Source organism: Mycteria americana, chromosome 1, assembly GCF_035582795.1.
Source record: "Mycteria americana isolate JAX WOST 10 ecotype Jacksonville Zoo and Gardens chromosome 1, USCA_MyAme_1.0, whole genome shotgun sequence".
In the NCBI taxonomy this organism is placed as follows: Eukaryota; Metazoa; Chordata; class Aves; order Ciconiiformes; family Ciconiidae; genus Mycteria; species Mycteria americana.
Window position 1 is genome coordinate 63,601,689 of NC_134365.1, and position 20,107 is coordinate 63,621,795.

Genomic DNA, 20,107 nt, shown 5'->3' on the forward strand with positions numbered 1-20,107 from the left:
AAAAAAGAAAAGTTACCATGTTTTCCACCTTTGAAACTGCAGTGGTAACTTTCTTATGTGTAGCAAATAAACAGATATTCAAACCACTAAATTCCTTGTAATGGTTTTCTGTCTCTCAGTACTAAAAGCACCGTGTTTCACTACTTTCTTAAACTTTCGGAAACTTTCTTAAAGATGCTGCTGTTAAGTAGTGGAGCCCCTCTACAGCTGTTTGGATTGTATTTGGAAATTAACAGATTAAAGAGTTGTTTGCATCAAATCTAAACTTTAGACAAAAATTGGTATTGAACCTCTTTTCTGAGTGAGGACAGTATCTCTTGGCTACTTAAGACAAGAAACTGAGCAGGAACAGTGTAATAATCTTTCACTCCTACACCATGTGAGGAGAAAGATAAGCTGTGAAACTTCTTTCCTTTTTTGATAACGGGTCCATCCTGGCAAGACAGATGGCAAGCCAGCAGAAGCCAAACAACTTCGCTATGCCAGTAGAGCAGTATGGAGCACAGTAGTTTATCAACCCGACCCACTGGGCTGGGTAGGGGTCTGGCAGCCAGCCAAGGTCAACCCACCGCACCATTTAAATCATTTTACCTGTAATCAGGTTTGTCACGATACTCTGCCTAGATTTTATAAGATGTGGGTGTAAAAATCCCGTCTATAAGCGGTGGCAGCAAAGGAGCGGCAGTACGCTACCCAGCTGGGATACCTGCGGCCTGGCCGAGCAGGGGTGGTGGATAAGAGGAACTTGGGTGGATGGCACATAGCAGCTATGGTAGTGTGCTCAGTAGTGCTTGGCTTGGAGAAGACTTGAAACCATTGCTCAGAGCTGCCTTTGAGCCAAAGGGCAAGTGGGAGTTGTAGAAATGCTGCTTTACTTGGAATACCTCTTCCAGCACAAAACCCAGGAGGATGGCTGTTTTATATGGCCAGGGTTAGTGGTGCTTACCTGTTTTACCAGGGGATAGGCTTCACGGGCCTGAATAGCTCCCTTGCACTTCTTGTTTCAGGCCTGGTCACAGCGTCATCTCTACTTGCAAAAATCCTAGCAATTGAGGGAATCCTGCTCCCTCCTTGAAAGTAGCCATAGCACCCAGCAGTGCAGGGAGCAAACATCTTAGAGACTCATCAGACTTTTCACAGTTAAGAGAGTGAGGCCAGTGCGAACCAAGCAATGAAAGAAACCGTTTGTAAATCAGCTTTAAATTCTTTTAGCATATTTACTATAGTAAATGCACAGAGGAGTGATATTAGGTGAAGCTGTGTCCAAGATGGAAACATCATTTAACAAAGGGAAATGAGAAGGTGGTCATTTCGGAAAGTATCACACACAGAGAGGAAATTCTGCAGTTTAATGCCAAGTAAGAATAGATAGTTCAAATTTACAATCCATCAAGCATAATAATTTTTAACACCCAGCTCCGTTTTTCCAGGAATACTATTTATAAAGTACAGAACTGTAAAGGTTTTCTATCTCAGCACGCTCATTAAAAACACCACTTTATACTGACAGCTTTCTGTAATCATTGCAAAGTCCCAGAAGATGTTTTTAATAGAAGCTTTCCTTTACCAAGCAGCCTTTGCTTCGTATCAGCTGTCAGAGAATGACTAAGACCCTTTTGTAAAACAGACATGCCCGATTTTAAACAAACCCACAGCTCAGCGATGCAAGACAACACACTTACTGTTTCTGAGGAGAGAAATTATTTTAAATCAGCTTCCTTGTCCTCCCTAGAATCAACTGCTGTTGATTGAAGCATGCTGTACCACAAATGCTAACAGCCGCCATAACTTAAGGATATAAAGTTATGTTTTGATGTTGCAACTATAAATATAACTTCTTTTTCTGGTAGGTTCTTTTAATGAATACTAAAGCCAGCTCTGCTCAGGATCGGTTTGGGACCATGTTATATGGGTGCACAAACACACTGTGATGAACAGGGTATTACCAGTTTCTGGTTTGCAGAGCTGCTGTCAGTCTCACGTCTCGTTTTTTGCAAACTTGTGCTTCCAGGGGACTAGAGCAGCGCCAGTCCCTCAACACGGCTCTTTCTTTAGGTATGTTGCTGAGCTCACACAGCTGGGGAGAGGGCCAGCATCATGAAGTATCCTGTTAAAATGGAAGACCGTGCAGTGTCTGGTGACTGGATCAGCAGCTCTTGTTTAAATGGAAGAAATGGCTTGCGGCTCTTCCTATAATACCGGAAAGTTGGCAGCCTTTTCTCCATCTTACTTCTCGAGCTGTCTCGCTAGGCCTGCATGTAGAATAAGGGACGATGCACTTCCAGAAATCTGGCTTGGCCCATGGCTGCAAAAATAATTCCTCTATTCCATACCACTACAAACCGACAGGTGAAAATAGATAATACTTCCTAACCAGAAAACTTTGCAGGACAGTTGAAAAAAAGTTAGCTCAGACTCAAATGAGTTTACTTGCATATATACTGTCCATGTTTAACTTAGAAGTGGCTGGGAAAGACTTGGTGCAGTTTCCAAGCTGTAAAACGTGATGCACAGCTGCAGCCATTGCAGTACTGGCTTTTTCCAGTGGAGTCAACATGGTATTCAAGATGATAGTGCTCTGTTCAGGCACAGAAATATGAGTTGTTCAGCTACTCTACATGCTAGTGGCACTCTCTCAGACAAATATTGAGGATACAAACAGCAGTCAGATAAGCTGTAGAACAGTCGATACAAAAGCGTATTGAAGAAAGACATAAGCTTGATTTAGGCTTGGAGTATTTGTTCAAAAACGAAGCACACAATGACCTGCTAAGTCATGTACAGAAGAAAAACAGTAAAATAATTTTGAAGGGACAAACAAGCCTTTGACAGCTAACTTCAGACTGGAATGAGCTTCCTGCTCATTCAGGTAGGTGGATATTTTTAGGCAAGGCCCATCCAACTTTTTGCCAGTTGTATGTATAAGCTGTACAGTAAATCAACTGCCAGCACACTACTTTCATGAGGGAAAAATGATGGATAATGTGTAGAAATTAGGGTATATACAGTATATTGCTTTTCAAATAAATAACAATCACTCCATCAGTAATTCATATAATCAGTGTTTCTGTAACAAGGCACTTTATTAGCATGCCAGAGATGCTCTATGGAAACAGAAACAATTCCAAGACTGCCAGGTCAGTACTTCACCACTACTACCTGTACAGTTTGGTTTAAAAAAAACCCAAACCCATGAAAGACAAAGACAAAATCTTCCAGGAGCAAGAAACAGTAATTTGATCAGTGTTAAGGCAGTATGTGGGAAGAAGGCAGCAAAAGGTGCTTGCTGGAGAGAAACTACAGCTAGGGATCAGTGAGCAGATGGCTCCTTCCAGCAAGCCTTGCAGTGAAGCTGAGCAGTCAGTCACTTCCTACTGCTGCCATGACACGTCTCTGTGCATACCACCAAGAGAGATACTGTACCTAAGGAAACCTCGAGCAGAGTATGTCAGCAAGCAGAAAGTCAACGCCTGCAAAGAATCGAAAGGTGTTTCCTTATTATTATGGTGCCATAAGAATTTTTGCTATTTATAATAAATTTTTTTAAAAAAGAAGAACAAAGGACCCTGAGACTGAGACCGTCTCCTGCCATGGTTTTGTTGTACAGGCAACCAGTTTGTGGTGCTCACTGAAGGAAATGTGGTTTTTTTTTTTCCGGTCAATCGATCACTGCTGTGTGATGCTCCACTAGCTGTGTGGTGATTGAAGGGCTTTGTAGAGGAGTAGGAAAGAGCATGGAGGGAACGCGAAGCGTGAAAGCGTGCTGCTGCTTTGGCTGTGAGACGCCTGTGCACAGCCATACAGCTTGAACGGACCCATGGTGCTGCTGCAGCTGGCAGTCAGACAAGTTCCTTCCTGCGTGGAGTGACATGGGACACGTTGGCACTTGGGACTTGGGACATGACCTGCTCCAGGGTCACATAAGGAATCAAGAGAGCTGCTGGGACTGATGATCCTGGATCCCACTCCCTTGCCATTGGCTTTAGTGCATGCAGCGCTCTTAATTTCCTTCAGTCAATGAGCTAGACAATGATGGTGCCAACTGCAATGCTTGGAAAGGAAAAGCCTCAAAGCAGTGAAGCAGATGTACCAACACCTTCTGAATACCCTTAAATTTCCTCCAGTCTTCTTGCTTTCATGAAATTTGTATCTTCTTTTCTCCACCTTTCCAACAGCAGTTCAATAACCAGCAAACAGCTGCCACCTCCTTTCTTTGGTCTCAGCTACTGGAACTTAACTGGTAAACGGGGGAATTCTTCACTCCTCTTCAATCATGTTGATGCAACGTGCCAAGTGCAAATTGTTAATCTAAGCGAATTTCAGATCACTTCAAAAGCATGAAGAAGGTGCAACTCCTTCCACTTTACAGACACAGGAGAGATTAAGCATTGTGCAGGAGACTCCGCTTTGATTTTTAGCAGAGTTCAGGATAAAATCAGGATAAAAAGTACTGGATCCCAGGTCTTCTGCTACAACTGTGGTGCCTCTTGGGCTTTTTCCAGAGTGGGGACTTAGAGCGCATGAGAAGGATGTGTGAGATATGAATTGTAATTAAAATCTACTGTAAATCTAGTGTACACTTAACACCTGCTCCATTCATCGAACTCGAGCATGAAAAAAATATTCTCAAAGATGAGTGAAAGGAAGTGTAATGTAGAAAAGCAAGTGACAGTGGGATGCTTCTTTACAGACACTATTCACAGCAAATTGAAAACCACCAAATGACTGTGGAGCCAACATCTCTTTTTAAGAAATGACTGGAGGATCTCCCACAGGAGGGCAGTGAGGCAGCACCTACTGACCATCAGTGGGACTTAGGCTCCTACCTGTCTTTGGGGTTTTGAAAAATAATTATACCCAGTGAGTCACTGAAGAAGGGCTGCCATCCCAGGAGGTTTCAGGATGTGTATCTTCTTTTACCGAGACTCTAGCATAATGTAGACTCCATTTTTTGGTCCAAGTGTGGCTTTTGATTTCAGCTGCAAAGGAATCTGAAAGAAAAAAGAGCATCTTATGTACAGTTGTATGTATTTGTTTATGTGTGTAAAACACCCCCACATACAGACAGACATTTTTGCTGGGGGGCCAATTCATACCAGGATTACTATGGAAGCTGTAAAGTACTTGTTTTACAGTCAGCTGTGGTAGTATAATATTAAATAGAATTTATAGCCAGAGGCTGAAGCAGTGGTTGCCCAGGTATATTGTAGATCTGAACAGAGAGAAATTAACTCTGTAAACTCTAGAGCTGCTGAGTAAGTGCCAGGTGCAATATATATATAGCAATAGGCATATACTAAAATGTTGAGATCCCATGAAAGACGTACACCCATTCTCACCCTGTATAAATCAAGACATTTTGACTGCGGTGTTCCTGCAACTGCTCTCCACTAAGGCAGGGGTGTGTAACTGTTTGTTTTGTTGGAAAAATCATAAAGGTTAAATCACATTTTTGATTAAAACATGCAGTCCAGGCCTCTTATTGCTCCTTGTTATGGAAGTGGCTCTAGCAATTTTCTCAAATGAAGAGAAAGTCACAGAGTAAGCCGTCCTGTCTAGGACACACTCACTGCCAACTCACTGAAGCTGACAAGTGTGGCCTTCAAGCCTCTGCATGTACAAACCTCAGTCTCTGGGCAGGCCTTAAACTGAAACTTCTGCAAAATCCTCAGCAGAGTAATTTTTGTCTCCAGCAAACCCATCTTCATGCCAATGCAGCCACGGGGTCCTGCCCCAAAGGGCAGGTATGCAAAGGGATGTCGTTCCTTCTTGGCCTCCTCTGTAAACCTAGAAGGTGCAGAGATGGAGACTGGTTCATGAAATGCTTTTTGCTCCTGATTGCATGTTTTTCATTTACATCTCAAAAGGTGGTTATTTCAGTTAGTCTTAATGAACAGGTCAATGGGACTATTGACAGATTATGTCCTGATGGGGCTGATGCCCTTAAGTAAACAGATAATTGACTTACGGCCATCAGCCTTTGTCAGCTGGTGATTCCAGGAGAGGACAGACAGACGTTAGTATTGCTTCCAATCTATCTTTAATGAATTGCCTTCATTCAATGACCATGCTCAGAAGAATGGTAACTTCAGGTGCAGACATGCTAGCTGTGTAGACCTTTGCATGTATGAGGGAGAGATTACAGCTAAGAGGAAACTAATGGGCTGCAATGTGAACTAACTAGAATTAGCAACAGCGCTTCCCTGCTGTGCAAAACAGAAGCAGATCAACGGGAATTTCTCTTTGAAGCTTGCAAGGGGACATGAAATCTCATGGGATTGGACAGGCCATGGAAGACAGCTATTACAATTTAGTACAGCCTTTCTTTCTGCTCTTGGCTCAAAGAGACCAGGTTCCAGTTGGGAAACATTGAAACTGCAGACATCTCTGTTCTTAGAGCTGAAGTACCTCAGCCCAATTGGAAAGACTGATTAATGTGGCAGTCTTTATGCAGATCTGCATCAACTAGCTAGCTTTAAAATACTCGATCAACCCATTACAAATGAGGCTTTTTTTTTTTTTTCTCACAAGGAAGGAAAAAAATTCCTATTTGAACAGCAGACCAAAGGGAAAAAAGTAAAATCTCTTCGCCAACAACTGCAAAGATGGATGTATACTGGACAGAGTATGTACAGACAAGAGTACAGAGTATGAGTCAGTACAAGTTATGAGGGCCAATGCATAATCAACAAGGTGAGGCTCATCCTGGCCTGTGCTGAGTCACTGATCAGAGTGGTTCCTTAAAATAAGCAAACCTTTACAGCGGTGACATTACGCTGGAAATCTACATAGTCCTCCCATGTCATAAGGTATTTGGAGCTGTTCTGGTAGTACAGAACTGCTTTTCCAGTTCTGTATGTGGATAAAAGTTCTGTCCTTCATGTATAGCGTCATCCCTGAAAATCTCTCATCTGTTTGATACAGTTTGCAAGAACTTCAGATTGCTAAGGCCCAGAGAACTCATGCAGGGTAGAAAGAGATGAGAGGTAATACAGGCTATTATATACAATCCCTCTCCTTTTGAGGTTTGTAAAAAAATAATATTGTGTATTATTTCCACTAACACCATCCCCATGCTTAGATATCCTAAATAAAATTGGGATACTACTGCAGAAAGTACTATAGAACCCCATAATTTGAGATTGAAGGACCATTAACTCATGTCCTGAGCACTGTTGCATATCCCATGCAAACAGGTTAATGCAATTCTTGCCTTGCTCACCCCCATATATTGTTCTGGTAAATTTAAAGTCTCCCTTGTATTATTCCTGAGGCAGATTTCAAAACGAAATATTAGGGGGAAAAAAGGCTGCAGCTGAATTAATTTATTTTTTGTTAAGCTCTTATTTTATAATTCTCACTAACATTACCAACTGATACAAGCTGGGGAGAGTGTTAGTAATTATGCTTCATTCCTCAGGGAAATTTCAAAAGGGAATTCATCTCAGATACATTACAACCAGCACTGTATGAGTCAAAGGGACTGCAGCCCCCACTATCCATTTTACCCCGTAATGTGCTTTCATACTACTGTTAAGGTGGTGAATAAACACTTAAGACAGCATTTCTAGAGAAGCATTGCTACCCCCCCTTCCCCGACTTTCATTTATTGCTAAGATTCCTCCCCAACAAGAGCTCTGGGCCTCTCTAACCCTGACATTGCTCTTCATGGCCTAAGTTGCCTGATAGAGCATATGCCTAGATTTGCTCCAGAAGGAGCATTGGGCAAACCCACCTACACCATACACGTGTTGTCCTGCTGAGAAAGATGGTTCTGGGCTGCCTGCATCACACCAGGTTGTTTATGGAGCATGCACTTTTTTTCTTAGCAGACTTTTCAACGTAGTGGTAGCTTAAAATGCAGCTGCCCACAGCACAACTTAAAATATAGCTGCCCACAAAACAAAATTGTGCTTCCAGATAGCACTGCATCAGCTGAAACTCTCCCCGTAAGCTCAACTCAGCATCTGTAAGATAGGGCAGGGTACATAAACACAACTTGACAGTGCCTCCCCCAGTTGAAGAGAATAAATGCTCCATGTGAAAATATGTCTTGCCAAGCAGAGCTAAGAACCCAGGATCCTAACTTATGGACAGAGAGCAAATTCCCAGTGGGAGATGGGACAGGTTCCCCACTCACAGTGTACCCACACTGTTACAGCATCTCAGGTGAAAAGGCTGCTCTAAACCAGCCAGGAGCTGGATGGGTTTCCTGGGTAGCTCCATGCCAGTGAATACGCTACCTCACTGCAGAATTTCTGCATCCAGCGGTGACACTATTTACACCATCTGATTTGGAAACAGGTCTGAAAACCTGCACCACATTTCAACTTTGACCAGACCTTGCACCTTCTGTGGGATGCGCCTAATTTGGTAGAAATAGCATATTTGTCTAATTTGGTAGAAATAACATATTTTATGATCTAAATTAAACTGTGCTCCTCTTGGTGGAAATACTGCTTCGGGTGAATAGCGGGTGACTGTGGCTGTGAAGGAGCAGCAGGATCTGGTGTCTCCACTGAACAGGCTGGAGTCCTGTGCCCAGCCTAACACATGAAACAGCATTTAAGGCAGGCCTTTGATCTAAACAGGCCCAAATAAGGACTCAACCTAAGAATGGAAAGCTCTACTTTACGTACCTCTCAGGAATGAACTTCTCGGGCTCTGGCCAGAACTCAGGGTTGTGGTGGAGATGTCCAACTGCGGTTTCAATGACAGCTCCAGCTGGAATACGCTGCCCCAGCACTACACAGTCTTTAGCTGCTTCCCGAGTGAACCTGCAACAGTAAGTATCATGTATCCCAGATGATTAATAAAGGTAAAAACACAGCAGGAGGGAACCATAAAAGTCAATCTCTTCAGCTGGACTGACCCCGCAATTTCGGGAGCAACACTTTCCCAGAAGATAAATACAGCAACCGTTGCTGATGCTAATGTCTTCTCAGGTTGCAATCATCTCCACCTAGAAGCACACAGCTCCAACCCAGCTGGCTAACTTTTGCCCTTTTCACAGTAAAGCATTTCTGGTTGCTTACGGTTTTCCAAAACTTTAACTATTAAACTGCAGTTTTGCTGCTAACGTTGGTTTTAGACTCATTTTTTATGAAAACTGCAGATGAAATGTGTGTGTCAGTCATCTCTAATAACAGGCAGAAAGAGTATGCTGGTTTGCTTTCAGGAAAAAATTGTATCTAATGTAGTTTTGAGTTTGTTTATTTGAGAAGCTCCCCCACGTTGGGACAGCACCTGAAACTTAGCAAAAGGTTTTAATATTAGGGCTAAGTGTTCTGCTGCTGCTACAAAAATACAACCAATTCACAAGCCTTGGAAAAACTGCATTTCACATACACTCATCAAAGATAGGCATGACGTTAGCAACAAAACTCTCTAGTTTCCTCCCACCCTGTGGTGACAGGTGACAGAGTAGGACTGTCCTTAGGAACCTCATCGTGACAAGAAGACTGAGAAAAGCCGCCTCCCAAAGCCAAGCTTGGGTCTGTAAACCTTGTGAAAAATGGTGTGTGGGCGTGCATGTGCGGTGGCAGATCCTGATCTAGATCTTTTGGCGCTTGGGTGGTCGCTACAGACCCCAAACCAGCCCAGACCCAGGCGGGTGCCCTGCTATCTCAGCCTGGGAGCTACTCCCCGGCACCAGCTGGGAGCACAGGGACAAGACACCGTGCAGGAGCTCCCTTGGCTGCTCCCGCGCTCCGCCTAAAAAGTTGAACAAAGATTTCAGTTTCAGGGCTGTCAGTCTGGTATCATTACAGGAACACATTCTTTCCTTGCTGTCACCCATCTCTCCCTTTCTCATAGATAAATAAATAACAGAGGCTCCAAACCTGGAACAAAACACTGGCATGCTAAAAAACACATTGACAAGCCATCCTTCTCATTTTACATGAATTTGGTGACAGCGGAAACATGAGTTCTGGGGAAGAAAGTTCTCTGGCTAGTAAGTTCATTTTTAAAAAAAAACCAACTCATTTTATAACAAGCTTGGCTGCTACTGAATTTTCCTCTAACTCAGCATTATCCTTGTCATAGGCAATTAGCATCTTTCCGAGGCACTGGGCTGTCCTATCCATTCCACATCCATCAGAGTAAAAGCCAGATCAATAAACACCACCGACAACGCCAACCGAAACTTCAGAACAACTTTGCTCCATTCTCTTTCTGTTTCCCATCTGACAAACATTGAATGTTTCCCAGTGTTTCAGCTGAAAATCAGAGACCCCTGATGCTTTAACTGGCAAAACAATTTCCACTTGTATACCATGTATAACATAGTAAAGCCCAGTCATCTCATCCAGGAGCAAGTACCTTTGACATTTAGTCTCTGAACAATCTTGCAGATGTCCATGGAAAAACCTTGACTTCTGATCTTTGTGAACATATAAAAGAGAATATGATTTTGAGCTTTTTTATTTTAAGGTGCTTGCAATTGTGGGGTAAATTTTTCAAAGGCTCTCATAGCAAGTTCAGCTTTGGCTCCTTTCCAGTCATCTGAATTTTTCCCCCAGCTTCACGAGAAGCAGTACAACTGGCTGGCCACTTTGAAAAGTTCCGTTCTTAACATTGGCATTTATGCTTGTGATAACTTGGAAATCTGACAGTCAAACAGTTTTCTAATTTCTTTGCCCCTTGTTTTCAGTTCATCAATATAACTTAGTAAAATTAGTCTTGTGTGACAGACTAATTTTCTGTCACACAAACTTTCAAAAAACTTTCAAAATTTAATGGATGTAGCCATTAGCTTAGCTATATTAGTATAACACAGTACTAAGTGCAAAATGGTAGGGGTCCAAGTTAAACAGACACGTAAAATACAGCTTTCTGAACGTGCAACCCTTTCACAGATCAGGGCCTTAATGACCAGCAGGCTAGGGCAGGTCTTTGCTCTGTATCCCTGAAGCCTGAGGCATACAGAACCAGCATCGTCTGGCTTTCTAAGGCCAGTCCTGCTGCAAAATGGCTCCATCCTGTAACCTTGGGGGATGTGAAGAACGGTGAGGAAGCAATCTTGGCCAATCTGTTGTATAAAACTTCTTTAGAAATACCAGTATTAGCCAGTTTTCCTTCAATAGGCCACATTATATATTTCAAATGCACAAGCAGTATTGATGTTGGCACAGGGACCAAGGGCACATTGGTCTTCCAACAGCAGATTTCCATTTTATAGAGCTAAGGATCTACCGTGTGGAATCAGAAAGGGGAAAAAAAAAAAAAGATACCTGAATGCAGGTGGGTACATCCGCAATGTCTCTGCAATCACCATGTCCAGATAAGGGAGTTCTTGTACATTTTGGTAATCAGGGACCATCTGAAAAGGCAGGAAGAAAGGAACAATTACATTTTCTCACATTTAAGTGCCAAACTCATCTCAGATTAGCTTTTAAATAATCTATTTTTTACTGGGCATTTTTCCTGTAGAAGAACTCGATGTCTCATCTAAAACAGTAAATGATAAAATTATACAAAAATGTGGGCAGTAATTAAATGTGTGTATAACATTCCTTTCATCATCAAAATGCTTTGGTGCGCAGCCCAGCTGAAGATATAATAATAAATCAACTTGCTAGGAAGTATTAAAAACAGGGCATTACAGAGAGCATTAATAGCTACAACAGAGTTATTGTTTTATACATGCACTAAAATCTGCACAAGACCCTTGTTTCTTCCCAAAGACGAGGGCATGGCAGACCAGGGGCACTTTGTTCACAAGAAACAGCAAGTCCTTCAGTTATTCTTGTTGATGTTGGAGCAAACCCTTTGCCCTTTCCCAGTTATAGAAATAAAGCAAAGTGCTAGTGCTGTGATGCTTGCGGGGGGGGGGGGGGGGAGGCGGCACTGGAAGAAACCGGCACCCCGATAAGGAACGGCACGCAGTAGCGATGGCTCTGCCGAGTAGAGGGGGGCTGAGGTACAGCTCAAATCTCAGCTGGCAGGATTGCAATAGTCCCAGGCCTGGGGAGAGAAGCCTGTTTCCTCCCATGGCCACCTCTTGTGTAATGTTCCTTAATTTTGCCCGGCGGGCAATGCCCGAGCCCACATTTTCATAAGGCTACAAAACCACCTGGCCCTTGACAACGAGTGGTGGGCACTAAAATCCAAACAGGGCTGTAGCTCAGAAGACTTTGCCCTCTGACAGCGAGAGACACCAAACCGCGGACGACCACCAGCAGCAGTGACAGGACTCAGTGCATGGATGAACAGAGAATTTCTCCCACTGTTACCTTCCTTGGAAAAAGGACATTTTCCCTGTCTTATTCAGTGCTCTCAGCAGAGGGCAGCCAAAGTACATCTAATAACCTCGTCAGGAAAGCAGAGTTTTGTTTTAAATTAGAGCATCTCCTAAAGACTGACACAGAGTAAATTGGAGAAAAGCACAGACGTCAGACTAGACTAAACCTTTTATGAAGATTTGGGGCCCCTGCCGCTCACAAAGGGGACTGGATTCCATCCTTCCTTTATTTACTACAGCACTTTTCATGTATAATGCATATTTTATTGAATTTTCATGCAAAAACATATGGTACATACTGAAAATACTAAGCAGAGAACAACTCCAGATGGTATGCAGAAAAGGCGTACAATAGAATGAGGATACCTTGCTGGATTAGGGTATCCCACTTATTCAGTACTAAGCCACCATGCACCATTTCACATTAACTGATCTTTTCTAGGAAGGAAATAGATACATTCTATTATCCCCATTTTTTGGCTCAGGAAAGAAAAGCAAAACCAGAGAAAGTAATTTGCACAGGCTGAGCAGAACCAGTGTGCCTGCTCCTCTCTTAGGGAAAAAGATGCAACTCAGCTCGTCAATAGATGAAGTATTTTGTCAGTATATGTCAAATATTATCAATACAGGAAGCACAGACTGCACTGACAGCCTTTCAGTGTTGCTTTTATACTGCAGTGGTGCCTACTAACTCAAACCTTTGGCTTTGGTCGATGGTTATCAGACAGAGGACTAGGAGACTAAAAGCCACAAATGGCAGCAATGTCACGAGAACCATGGCTGAAGGCTGTGCAAGGAGCTGTGCTCCAATAATTTGAATAGCTAAAACCAAAGACAGGAGGAGGCTTTTTTTTATCATCCTCGTTTAGCAGAAAAGGATCCAAGGACTACCTGATTTTGCATGGGAAATCAGTAGCAGAGGCTGGAAATGAACTGTGATCAGACTCAAATTTCAGGCCTTCGTGGCAAAACTACCCTTCTCCATGACCATGTAGGTGCTCCACGCTTTGATGCGAATGCATGCTGTGGCCTGTATTAATTTTGTTTCCTGCTAATTTTACATCTCTCTTTCAGAACTTTCCTCTGTCCTTTTTATACCGCTCTCCTGCATCTCTCTGAATACTGGATCAGTATCTGAGTCCTGTCCCTGCAATCCCTCGTGACTTCATGGCCGGGCTGGCTGAGGGAAGAGTTCAGGCTCAGAATAAATGAGTGGTGGAGCCAAGAGCACACCGTGATGTGTTTGATTCTCTGAGCCATGCTCTTTCCACTGGGCCTTCCTGTCTCTCTCATAATCCCTCTACTTACTTCTGGAGTCAATAATTAAGATAATTATATGGTAACCTGATATAATAAGTAGCCACTAAATCAAACCATACATCAACAAATAATATAACACTAAATTATGGGAGCTTTGATTTGCTCTTTCAAATAGATTCTATACCTTCAGGGGATTAGCAGTTCAGAAAACAAAACAAAGGTGCAAAACTAGCTGATTTACCTTAGAAGAAAATTCCTTTTGCTTACATAAAGAAAAAGGGGTCGGTCAAATGGCAGCACGGTGAACTCCGCTATCATGAGCGTGGCAGACACATCAGTCATTTCCTACAGCTGATGCAACTTAATTATTGGCACTTCCATGCTTTCAGCATCAAAGTAGCTGGACCTAATTTAGTAGTTGTTTGCAAGGTCTGACCCAGGGCTGCGTAAAGTACACACCAGCCAAGTATCTCTATTTAGGAAGGACAGTTTGCTGCTTTTTTTTCCCTTTCAAAGAAAATATTTTCCGTTTGTTTTTCCACTCCCTCTCTTCAAAATATTCCTTTAGCCAAGCACATTTCAAAGTAACTTAACTATGCTTTTCTCCCTAAATGTCCCTATTTATATCTTTCAACTGCTGGCAGGTTTGCTGGGGTGGGGGGTGGTGTTGTGCAAAGATGCTGCTTTAACCCCTTGCAAAAAATATGTCTACAATGCCTCTTACTCAGGATTGGGTGTTTTTTCATTAAGAAACAGATTCCTTTCTGTAACAAGTAGAGGTGTGGGGGGGAAAGGAGGCACCACATTGCATGTAATAAAACATCCTATATTTTAATTTTGCAGCCACTGCTTTGCACAGCAGTTTGTCTTATGCCTTGCACAGCCTTGTAGTGTCTTCTCCTGTTGACGTGGAAGTGAAATGGCCATGTAACATCTTGTGGCATTTCTCTGCGTGCATGTTTCCCCGGTTTGATTTCTGGAGGTGTGGTGGTACACCCTGACCCATCCCAGACTGTTCAATCAGTTCAGAGGTCCAGAAAGCATCTAGTTTGGCCACAAACTCTCCTTTATGACTAACAGCAAATCCCAGGCCTCTATTCCTTAGAAAAAGGTGGGAAATTAATTCTTCACCCCACAGAGTACCCTGAAATGAAATAGCAGCAGTGATTATAAAATTGCCTATGTGCTACAAGGATGATACGTGTTTTAATCCCCATATAAATTCCAAGAGAGATGTCTGCCTTCAGATCCACCTCTGCTTTTCAGTATTGGCTTTAGCGTTTTCTAGGCAGGCAAACCTATTTTTTGCCACCACCCTCAGTTAACTTTTAATTCCTCAGTGAACACCAAGGGAATCCAAGTGCTGACAGGAGAGGTCTCGCCAATCTTTCTGCTGCAGTTTGAGATGTTCCTGTTCCCAGTTGCTCGCTCCTCTTTGCTGGCTGTGGTTAGCATCACCACAGCCAAGTCAGCAGAAGGGAACATATGCCTGCACCTCAGTTGCTTCCATACAACGTCCAGCATGAACCCATCTCCAGCGACAGTCTGAGACAAGATACTAACTTTTCCCCAAAGTAGCTGCCGACTGAGGCACAGATCCTCCTCTACCACCTCTGTTTTGGGAATGGTAATCCAGGTACACCTCAGTGAATAAAAGATTTCCACTTATCCTATTGGTCACGGTCTGGTGGTGCTCAGCAGCCAGAAACGAAAAAAAATCAGAGAAAATTTTGTGTAGCTGACAGAGTGTGACGTGCACCTGAAATTGATTTGGAAGCAGCGAAGGCTGCAGAGACCACATTCCTCATAACTAGCGCTGCTGAGTCATGGCCTGAGACTGAACCGGCTGCGGTTTCTGAGAAATTGCAATCCAAATCAAATGCCTCATGGGCAGGTGTGACTGTGACAAAGCCCATGTCAGAGAGATGACGTGCAGACCTGCTTAACTGCAGATGCAGATCCATGAGTTCTCTGTGTATGCATAGCTACACAGCCCACATTGGCTCTCCCCCAAAATGTGGGGACTTTGGGTAGCAACAGGATAGGAGGCGGTGGGTCAAAAACAAGCCAGCATCATCCCCAGTGACTCTCACGCACCCCCCTTTCGAATTGCCAAAAGAGCTATTCAGACCATTGCCATCGCTAGGATTCACAAACAGGTCAAAAATGTTTCTTGATCAAATGGATCAAAAGCTGCTGATAGATCAAAGAATCTACTCGGGGTTTTGACCTCTCTTTGGTCACCACTATGAGCTGCTCTTCCTCTAACAGAACTAGAGCCTGTGTGCCACGCTTAGCCTAGGAGAAGGGGAAGAAATGCAAGAATACTGTGAAGTTCGGGCTGCCCCTCGACAACCTGTCTAATAACCATATCAAGAAAGGAAAGGTTAGAGACAGGACAGCACTCAAGGTGCAGATCAATGAAAAAAAGGGGTGGGGTGGTTCAACAGGTGCCTGTCTTTTAACTTGCTTAAAGAAAGCTTGCCTTATGTTTTACCAATTCCACCACAACATGCTGGAATACCTGTAAAGCACCAAACTAAAGCCTCTCTACAATGTCAGGCAGCGAAATAGGGACAAAGTTGATGAAGTAAAATTTCTTGGCTTTATCCTCAGAACTTGGACCAAATACTAAAAAAAAACGCTTAAGGCAGTCCTCATGCGATACCTACTGCAAAATCTCTCTCTCTGCTCTCTGCGGTCCAGCCCGCACCTGCCAAGCGAGATGTCTCCCTGAGGCATGGCACCAGGCAGAACCAGCCCTTGCCGCCGGGAAAACGGGACCCTGAAGCTCCTGAGTCCCACTCATCCCAGGTGGCAGAAGGTGCCGCTTTAAGATACACTGCTTTAAGATAGAGAAGAGCCTACCTAAAATCACCAAGCGTCTGTTGGCCATTTCCAGTGACAGAGGCCTACAGAAGGGTATCTTCTAGCAAAATATTCAGTTCTTGACTACAGAATTGAGAACAAGGTTCAGGAACAAAAAATAGGACAAGAAGCCTGATTTCCAGATTAAGATGCAGCAGCAAGAGGCTTCCTGAGCTGCCTAGCACCTCTCCTCTTGAATCCTTACAGCACGCCTTGGTAGCACTAAAGGCTCCCCAGCAGCATTGTGCCTTCTCACTTGCTCTCAGAAATGAACATTAGAGCAAGTCCTCAGCTCCATCCCCTCATGCCTCTCTCCCCAGAAGCAAGCAAAGGCTACCCAAAATATGTACTCCCAAGCCTTCCCTTTACTTAATTCCATGTGGGTTACCTGCCACCTCTCTCATCTGCTTGGGTTGTCATTCAAATGGAAATGCAGCATGCAGGCTCTCACCTCCACCCTTGGTGGATGCTCACCGGGTTTGGGAGCGTTACGTTGCTCATTGAGGCACTTCCCAAGCTGCAGCAGCACTCAGTGCTTCAGACATCTCAAACAAACTCCCCCCGGCTCCTCCTAAAGACCATGCGTGCCAAATACATTTAGTATTACAGCTTTTTGTTCGAATCACCTGCCGCTCACCCTCACACCTCCTCTATACTCCACCCTTCACGCTCCCCTCTCGCCGGGTCCATCGCCACGCAAGTCGCGTGAGCACAGACAGAGGCAGGTGCCGATTCACAGCCCTGAACTTGGGCTGGGTGGGAAAGGCCAGTGCACTGATATGCACTGATAACCACATTACACGCAGACCTTGCAGCCAAATTCCCTCCGTTACTTTGGTGCATATCCATGCAGCTCCCTGGGGTTGTATCAGTGTAAGGGAGAAGAAAATGCAGTTCGAAGTATGTACCCAAAAGTGCTGGGGAAAGAGCCAGAAAGTATAAGGTTACACCAATGTCGACTCTCTTTAATGTTACTTTGCTTTTCGAATCAAAGACTTCAGCTCCAGACAGAAGACAGACCTGCACTACCTCCAGTAGCTTTCAGAGTGCTAAAACAAGGTCTTCCTAGCATCACTGTGCACAAGGAAACTTCTGTGCGATAAAAATACTTCCTGAAACTGAACGGTGTCCTAAAACCAAACAGATAAACACAAAAGCTGCAACCAAAACAGTCAGAAATTCTCTTCCACCTACATTACTACTGACACATGGTGATCAGCAAGAACAGAATGAGTGCCATCAGGTAGAAGATCTGGAAAAAAAAAGGCAGGAAAAGAGAAAAAAATCACTAAGGAAATCCTTTACAAGGCAAGCTACAAACGAAAAGAAAGGAGAAAAAAAATCTGTTTCAATCTCGGTTTTGTAAATTTGTCAACTCTACCTAGTCCCAGATTCCCATGGCAAGAGAAGTGGGTGCTCTTAATGAAAAGCGAATACATAAGTGGAGTGAGACGAGGTGTCAGGGGCACTCCGCTGTCATGAAGGAAGGGGCAGGTCCCCAGTGTGCTGATAGTGCCCGGCCAGGCAGCTTTTAATATACAAGTACCCTCTCTATACTATTTTTCTTTTTACTGAGGTTTGGTGGGAAGGAGGAGCTCCTCTCCAGAGGTGGCTCCCTACCTGCATGCAATGCGTGCCTCGCTCCAGCTGTTTGAGGATGTGATACAATCCCTGGCCGTGCATTGTAGCAGGCTAAGCCCATCAGAGGCACAGAGACTGCCCGTTTCTCGCCTCCTTAAAAACCACTCAGCCCCCAGGAAATCCCCCCCAGGTCTCTCTCCTCAGCCCACCGAGGCTTGAAAGTCTCTCTTTCTACACTTGTCTGACACAATCGAAATTTCTACTTGGGTGGCAGAAATACTGAATGGAGAAGGATCCCAGTGGGAGGGAGGCAAGGAGGAAATTAAACAGGAGAAAGGACTGCCAGAGGCCCAAAAGGCTGAGAAAGAGAATTGTAAAATGGGGGCAGGTCTGTCCGAAGGGCATGTCACCAGTCCAAAGCACTGAAGTTCGTGCAAGACTTAATCCTTCCTGCTATAGAAGTGTCCCTTGGTGGTTGCTGCAGATCTACAGGAATAAAGAGGAGGGAGTTTTTTCCCCTCTCAGCAGACATTCATGGTATCACATAAGAGCCAGATGATTTAATTTAATCATTCCCGCTCCAGCTGGTATTTCCTGTATGGAGGTGACAGTGCTTTAAATTAGGGCCTTGCATATAAAAGGCCCGTGTGTTTAGTTTAATCAAATGTTCATTTCCTCACGTTGTGTTTATATTAAAAGGCATCAGCATGAATTTTCATGCTGCAAATAGAGGCTATCGTACGGGCTATGTAGCGAGGTCCTCTTCGGTTGTTCTTCATCTCTATGGCCTTGTAGGCTTGGCAGCCTTATGGACTGAGAGGTGACTCAGCCCCAGGCATGCAGTTTGGGGAAATATGCCCTAGAGCGCACAGTCCAACCCAGGAGGAGAGCAGAGCTTTACACAACATAAATTACTTCGGTAATTTGCCCTTCTGCAGATACTTAAATATGGGCTTGAGCCAGTGGCTGCTTAAGTCATTGGCTTCAGCAGTTGCTGGATGAGACCTTTTCTGAATTAGTAAACAGGCAAACATTCACAGCAAAGAAACTGCAAGATTCTCCCATCACTCAGCGTAATTATTATTTGTTCCGACAAGGGCAGGTCAGTTTTAATACCATACAACATTTATGTAGTGCCTGATGCCTTGAAAACATTTTATGTACATTAGGTGCAGTACAACAATAATAAAACTTTGCCTTTCTATAGTTGCTTTTCCCCTGAGGCTCGCAAAGTGTTTAGCAAACATTAATTAGTTGGTCATCTTCCAAATGCATGTGTGAGGTGCTGCTGGTAAATACTCCCTCCCTGTACACAAGGGGCCGGCAGAGGTGCTGAAGGCTGAGACCAACAATTTACAACCTTAAGAGTCGAGCACCCACCAACTCGAGCCTTCATCAATAGCCTGATTTTTTTTTCAGCCTCAGTGTGACTCCTGTGAGTAAACCGGCAAATACTGCTCCAAATGCATAGACTTAAAATGACCAAAAAAGAAAGAAGTCCGTTGTAAAGCATTTAAATACGTCTTAAACAAAAAGGAGCTTTGTTTGGTTGGTTTTAGCTGCCAAAATCATAACTCAGGGCTCAGCCTGTTCTTGAGAAACTGATGGTACTAAAAGTAGAGAAAGGAAAGAAGCTTTTCTGGTGTCAAAGCTCCCATTCCTTGCTGTGGAGTCCTGCACCTCCTGCCTAATACGGGCAAAATCTTAACCCTTCTCCCCTTACTTTCCACAAAGCGAAGGATCAGAGCCAAGGGGAGAAATAATTTTCTAATATATGATTTAAAACTGATGAGCCATGTGAAGCCTTGGAGCAGAGGAGCACTGGTACGTCCCATCTGCGTGGCAACTCTTGACCTCCACCTCCCTTTTCTCCCTATTCAGGCAGCGCTGGCAAACTTTCCTAAGTGGTACCAGTTCTGTGTCACTCCCACTTGCTGCTTCACTTCTTGACTGGCAAAGTGGCTTATGCCAAGTCCAGTCCTAGCTCCAAATTTTAGCGTATGTCCTTTCTGCAAGGCATGAGGGAAAAGCCTGTTCCTGTTGAAACTTCTCACATTTTAGCTGAAAATATGAAAAATGGAGAAAGAAAGGGGAAAAACTTCTTTTCTGACCAAAGCTATTCAATGCCTTTTCCTCTTCTGCTCCCTCTGGAAA

At 43.8% G+C, this 20,107-nt stretch overlaps 1 protein-coding gene across 4 annotated transcripts in view; it reads right to left on the reverse strand.

Annotated features, from left to right (window-relative positions):
- Nucleotides 1–1,249: 1,249 nt before the first annotated feature.
- The window catches only part of TBXAS1 (thromboxane A synthase 1), a 247,856-nt gene continuing 228,998 nt past the window's right edge, over nt 1,250–20,107 (reverse strand). For 3 of the 4 annotated variants that reach the window (XM_075503014.1, XM_075503006.1, XM_075503029.1), the window contains 4 exons: nt 11,235–11,323; nt 8,640–8,777; nt 5,625–5,787; nt 1,250–4,991 (listed from right to left, as the gene is read on the reverse strand). In XM_075503014.1, the coding sequence (XP_075359129.1) occupies nt 4,917–4,991; nt 5,625–5,787; nt 8,640–8,777; nt 11,235–11,323 (465 nt within the window). In that variant the 3' untranslated portion in view covers nt 1,250–4,916. The remainder of the gene's footprint in view (nt 4,992–5,624; nt 5,788–8,639; nt 8,778–11,234; nt 11,324–20,107) is intronic. The other variant, XM_075503023.1, reaches the window with a different exon arrangement.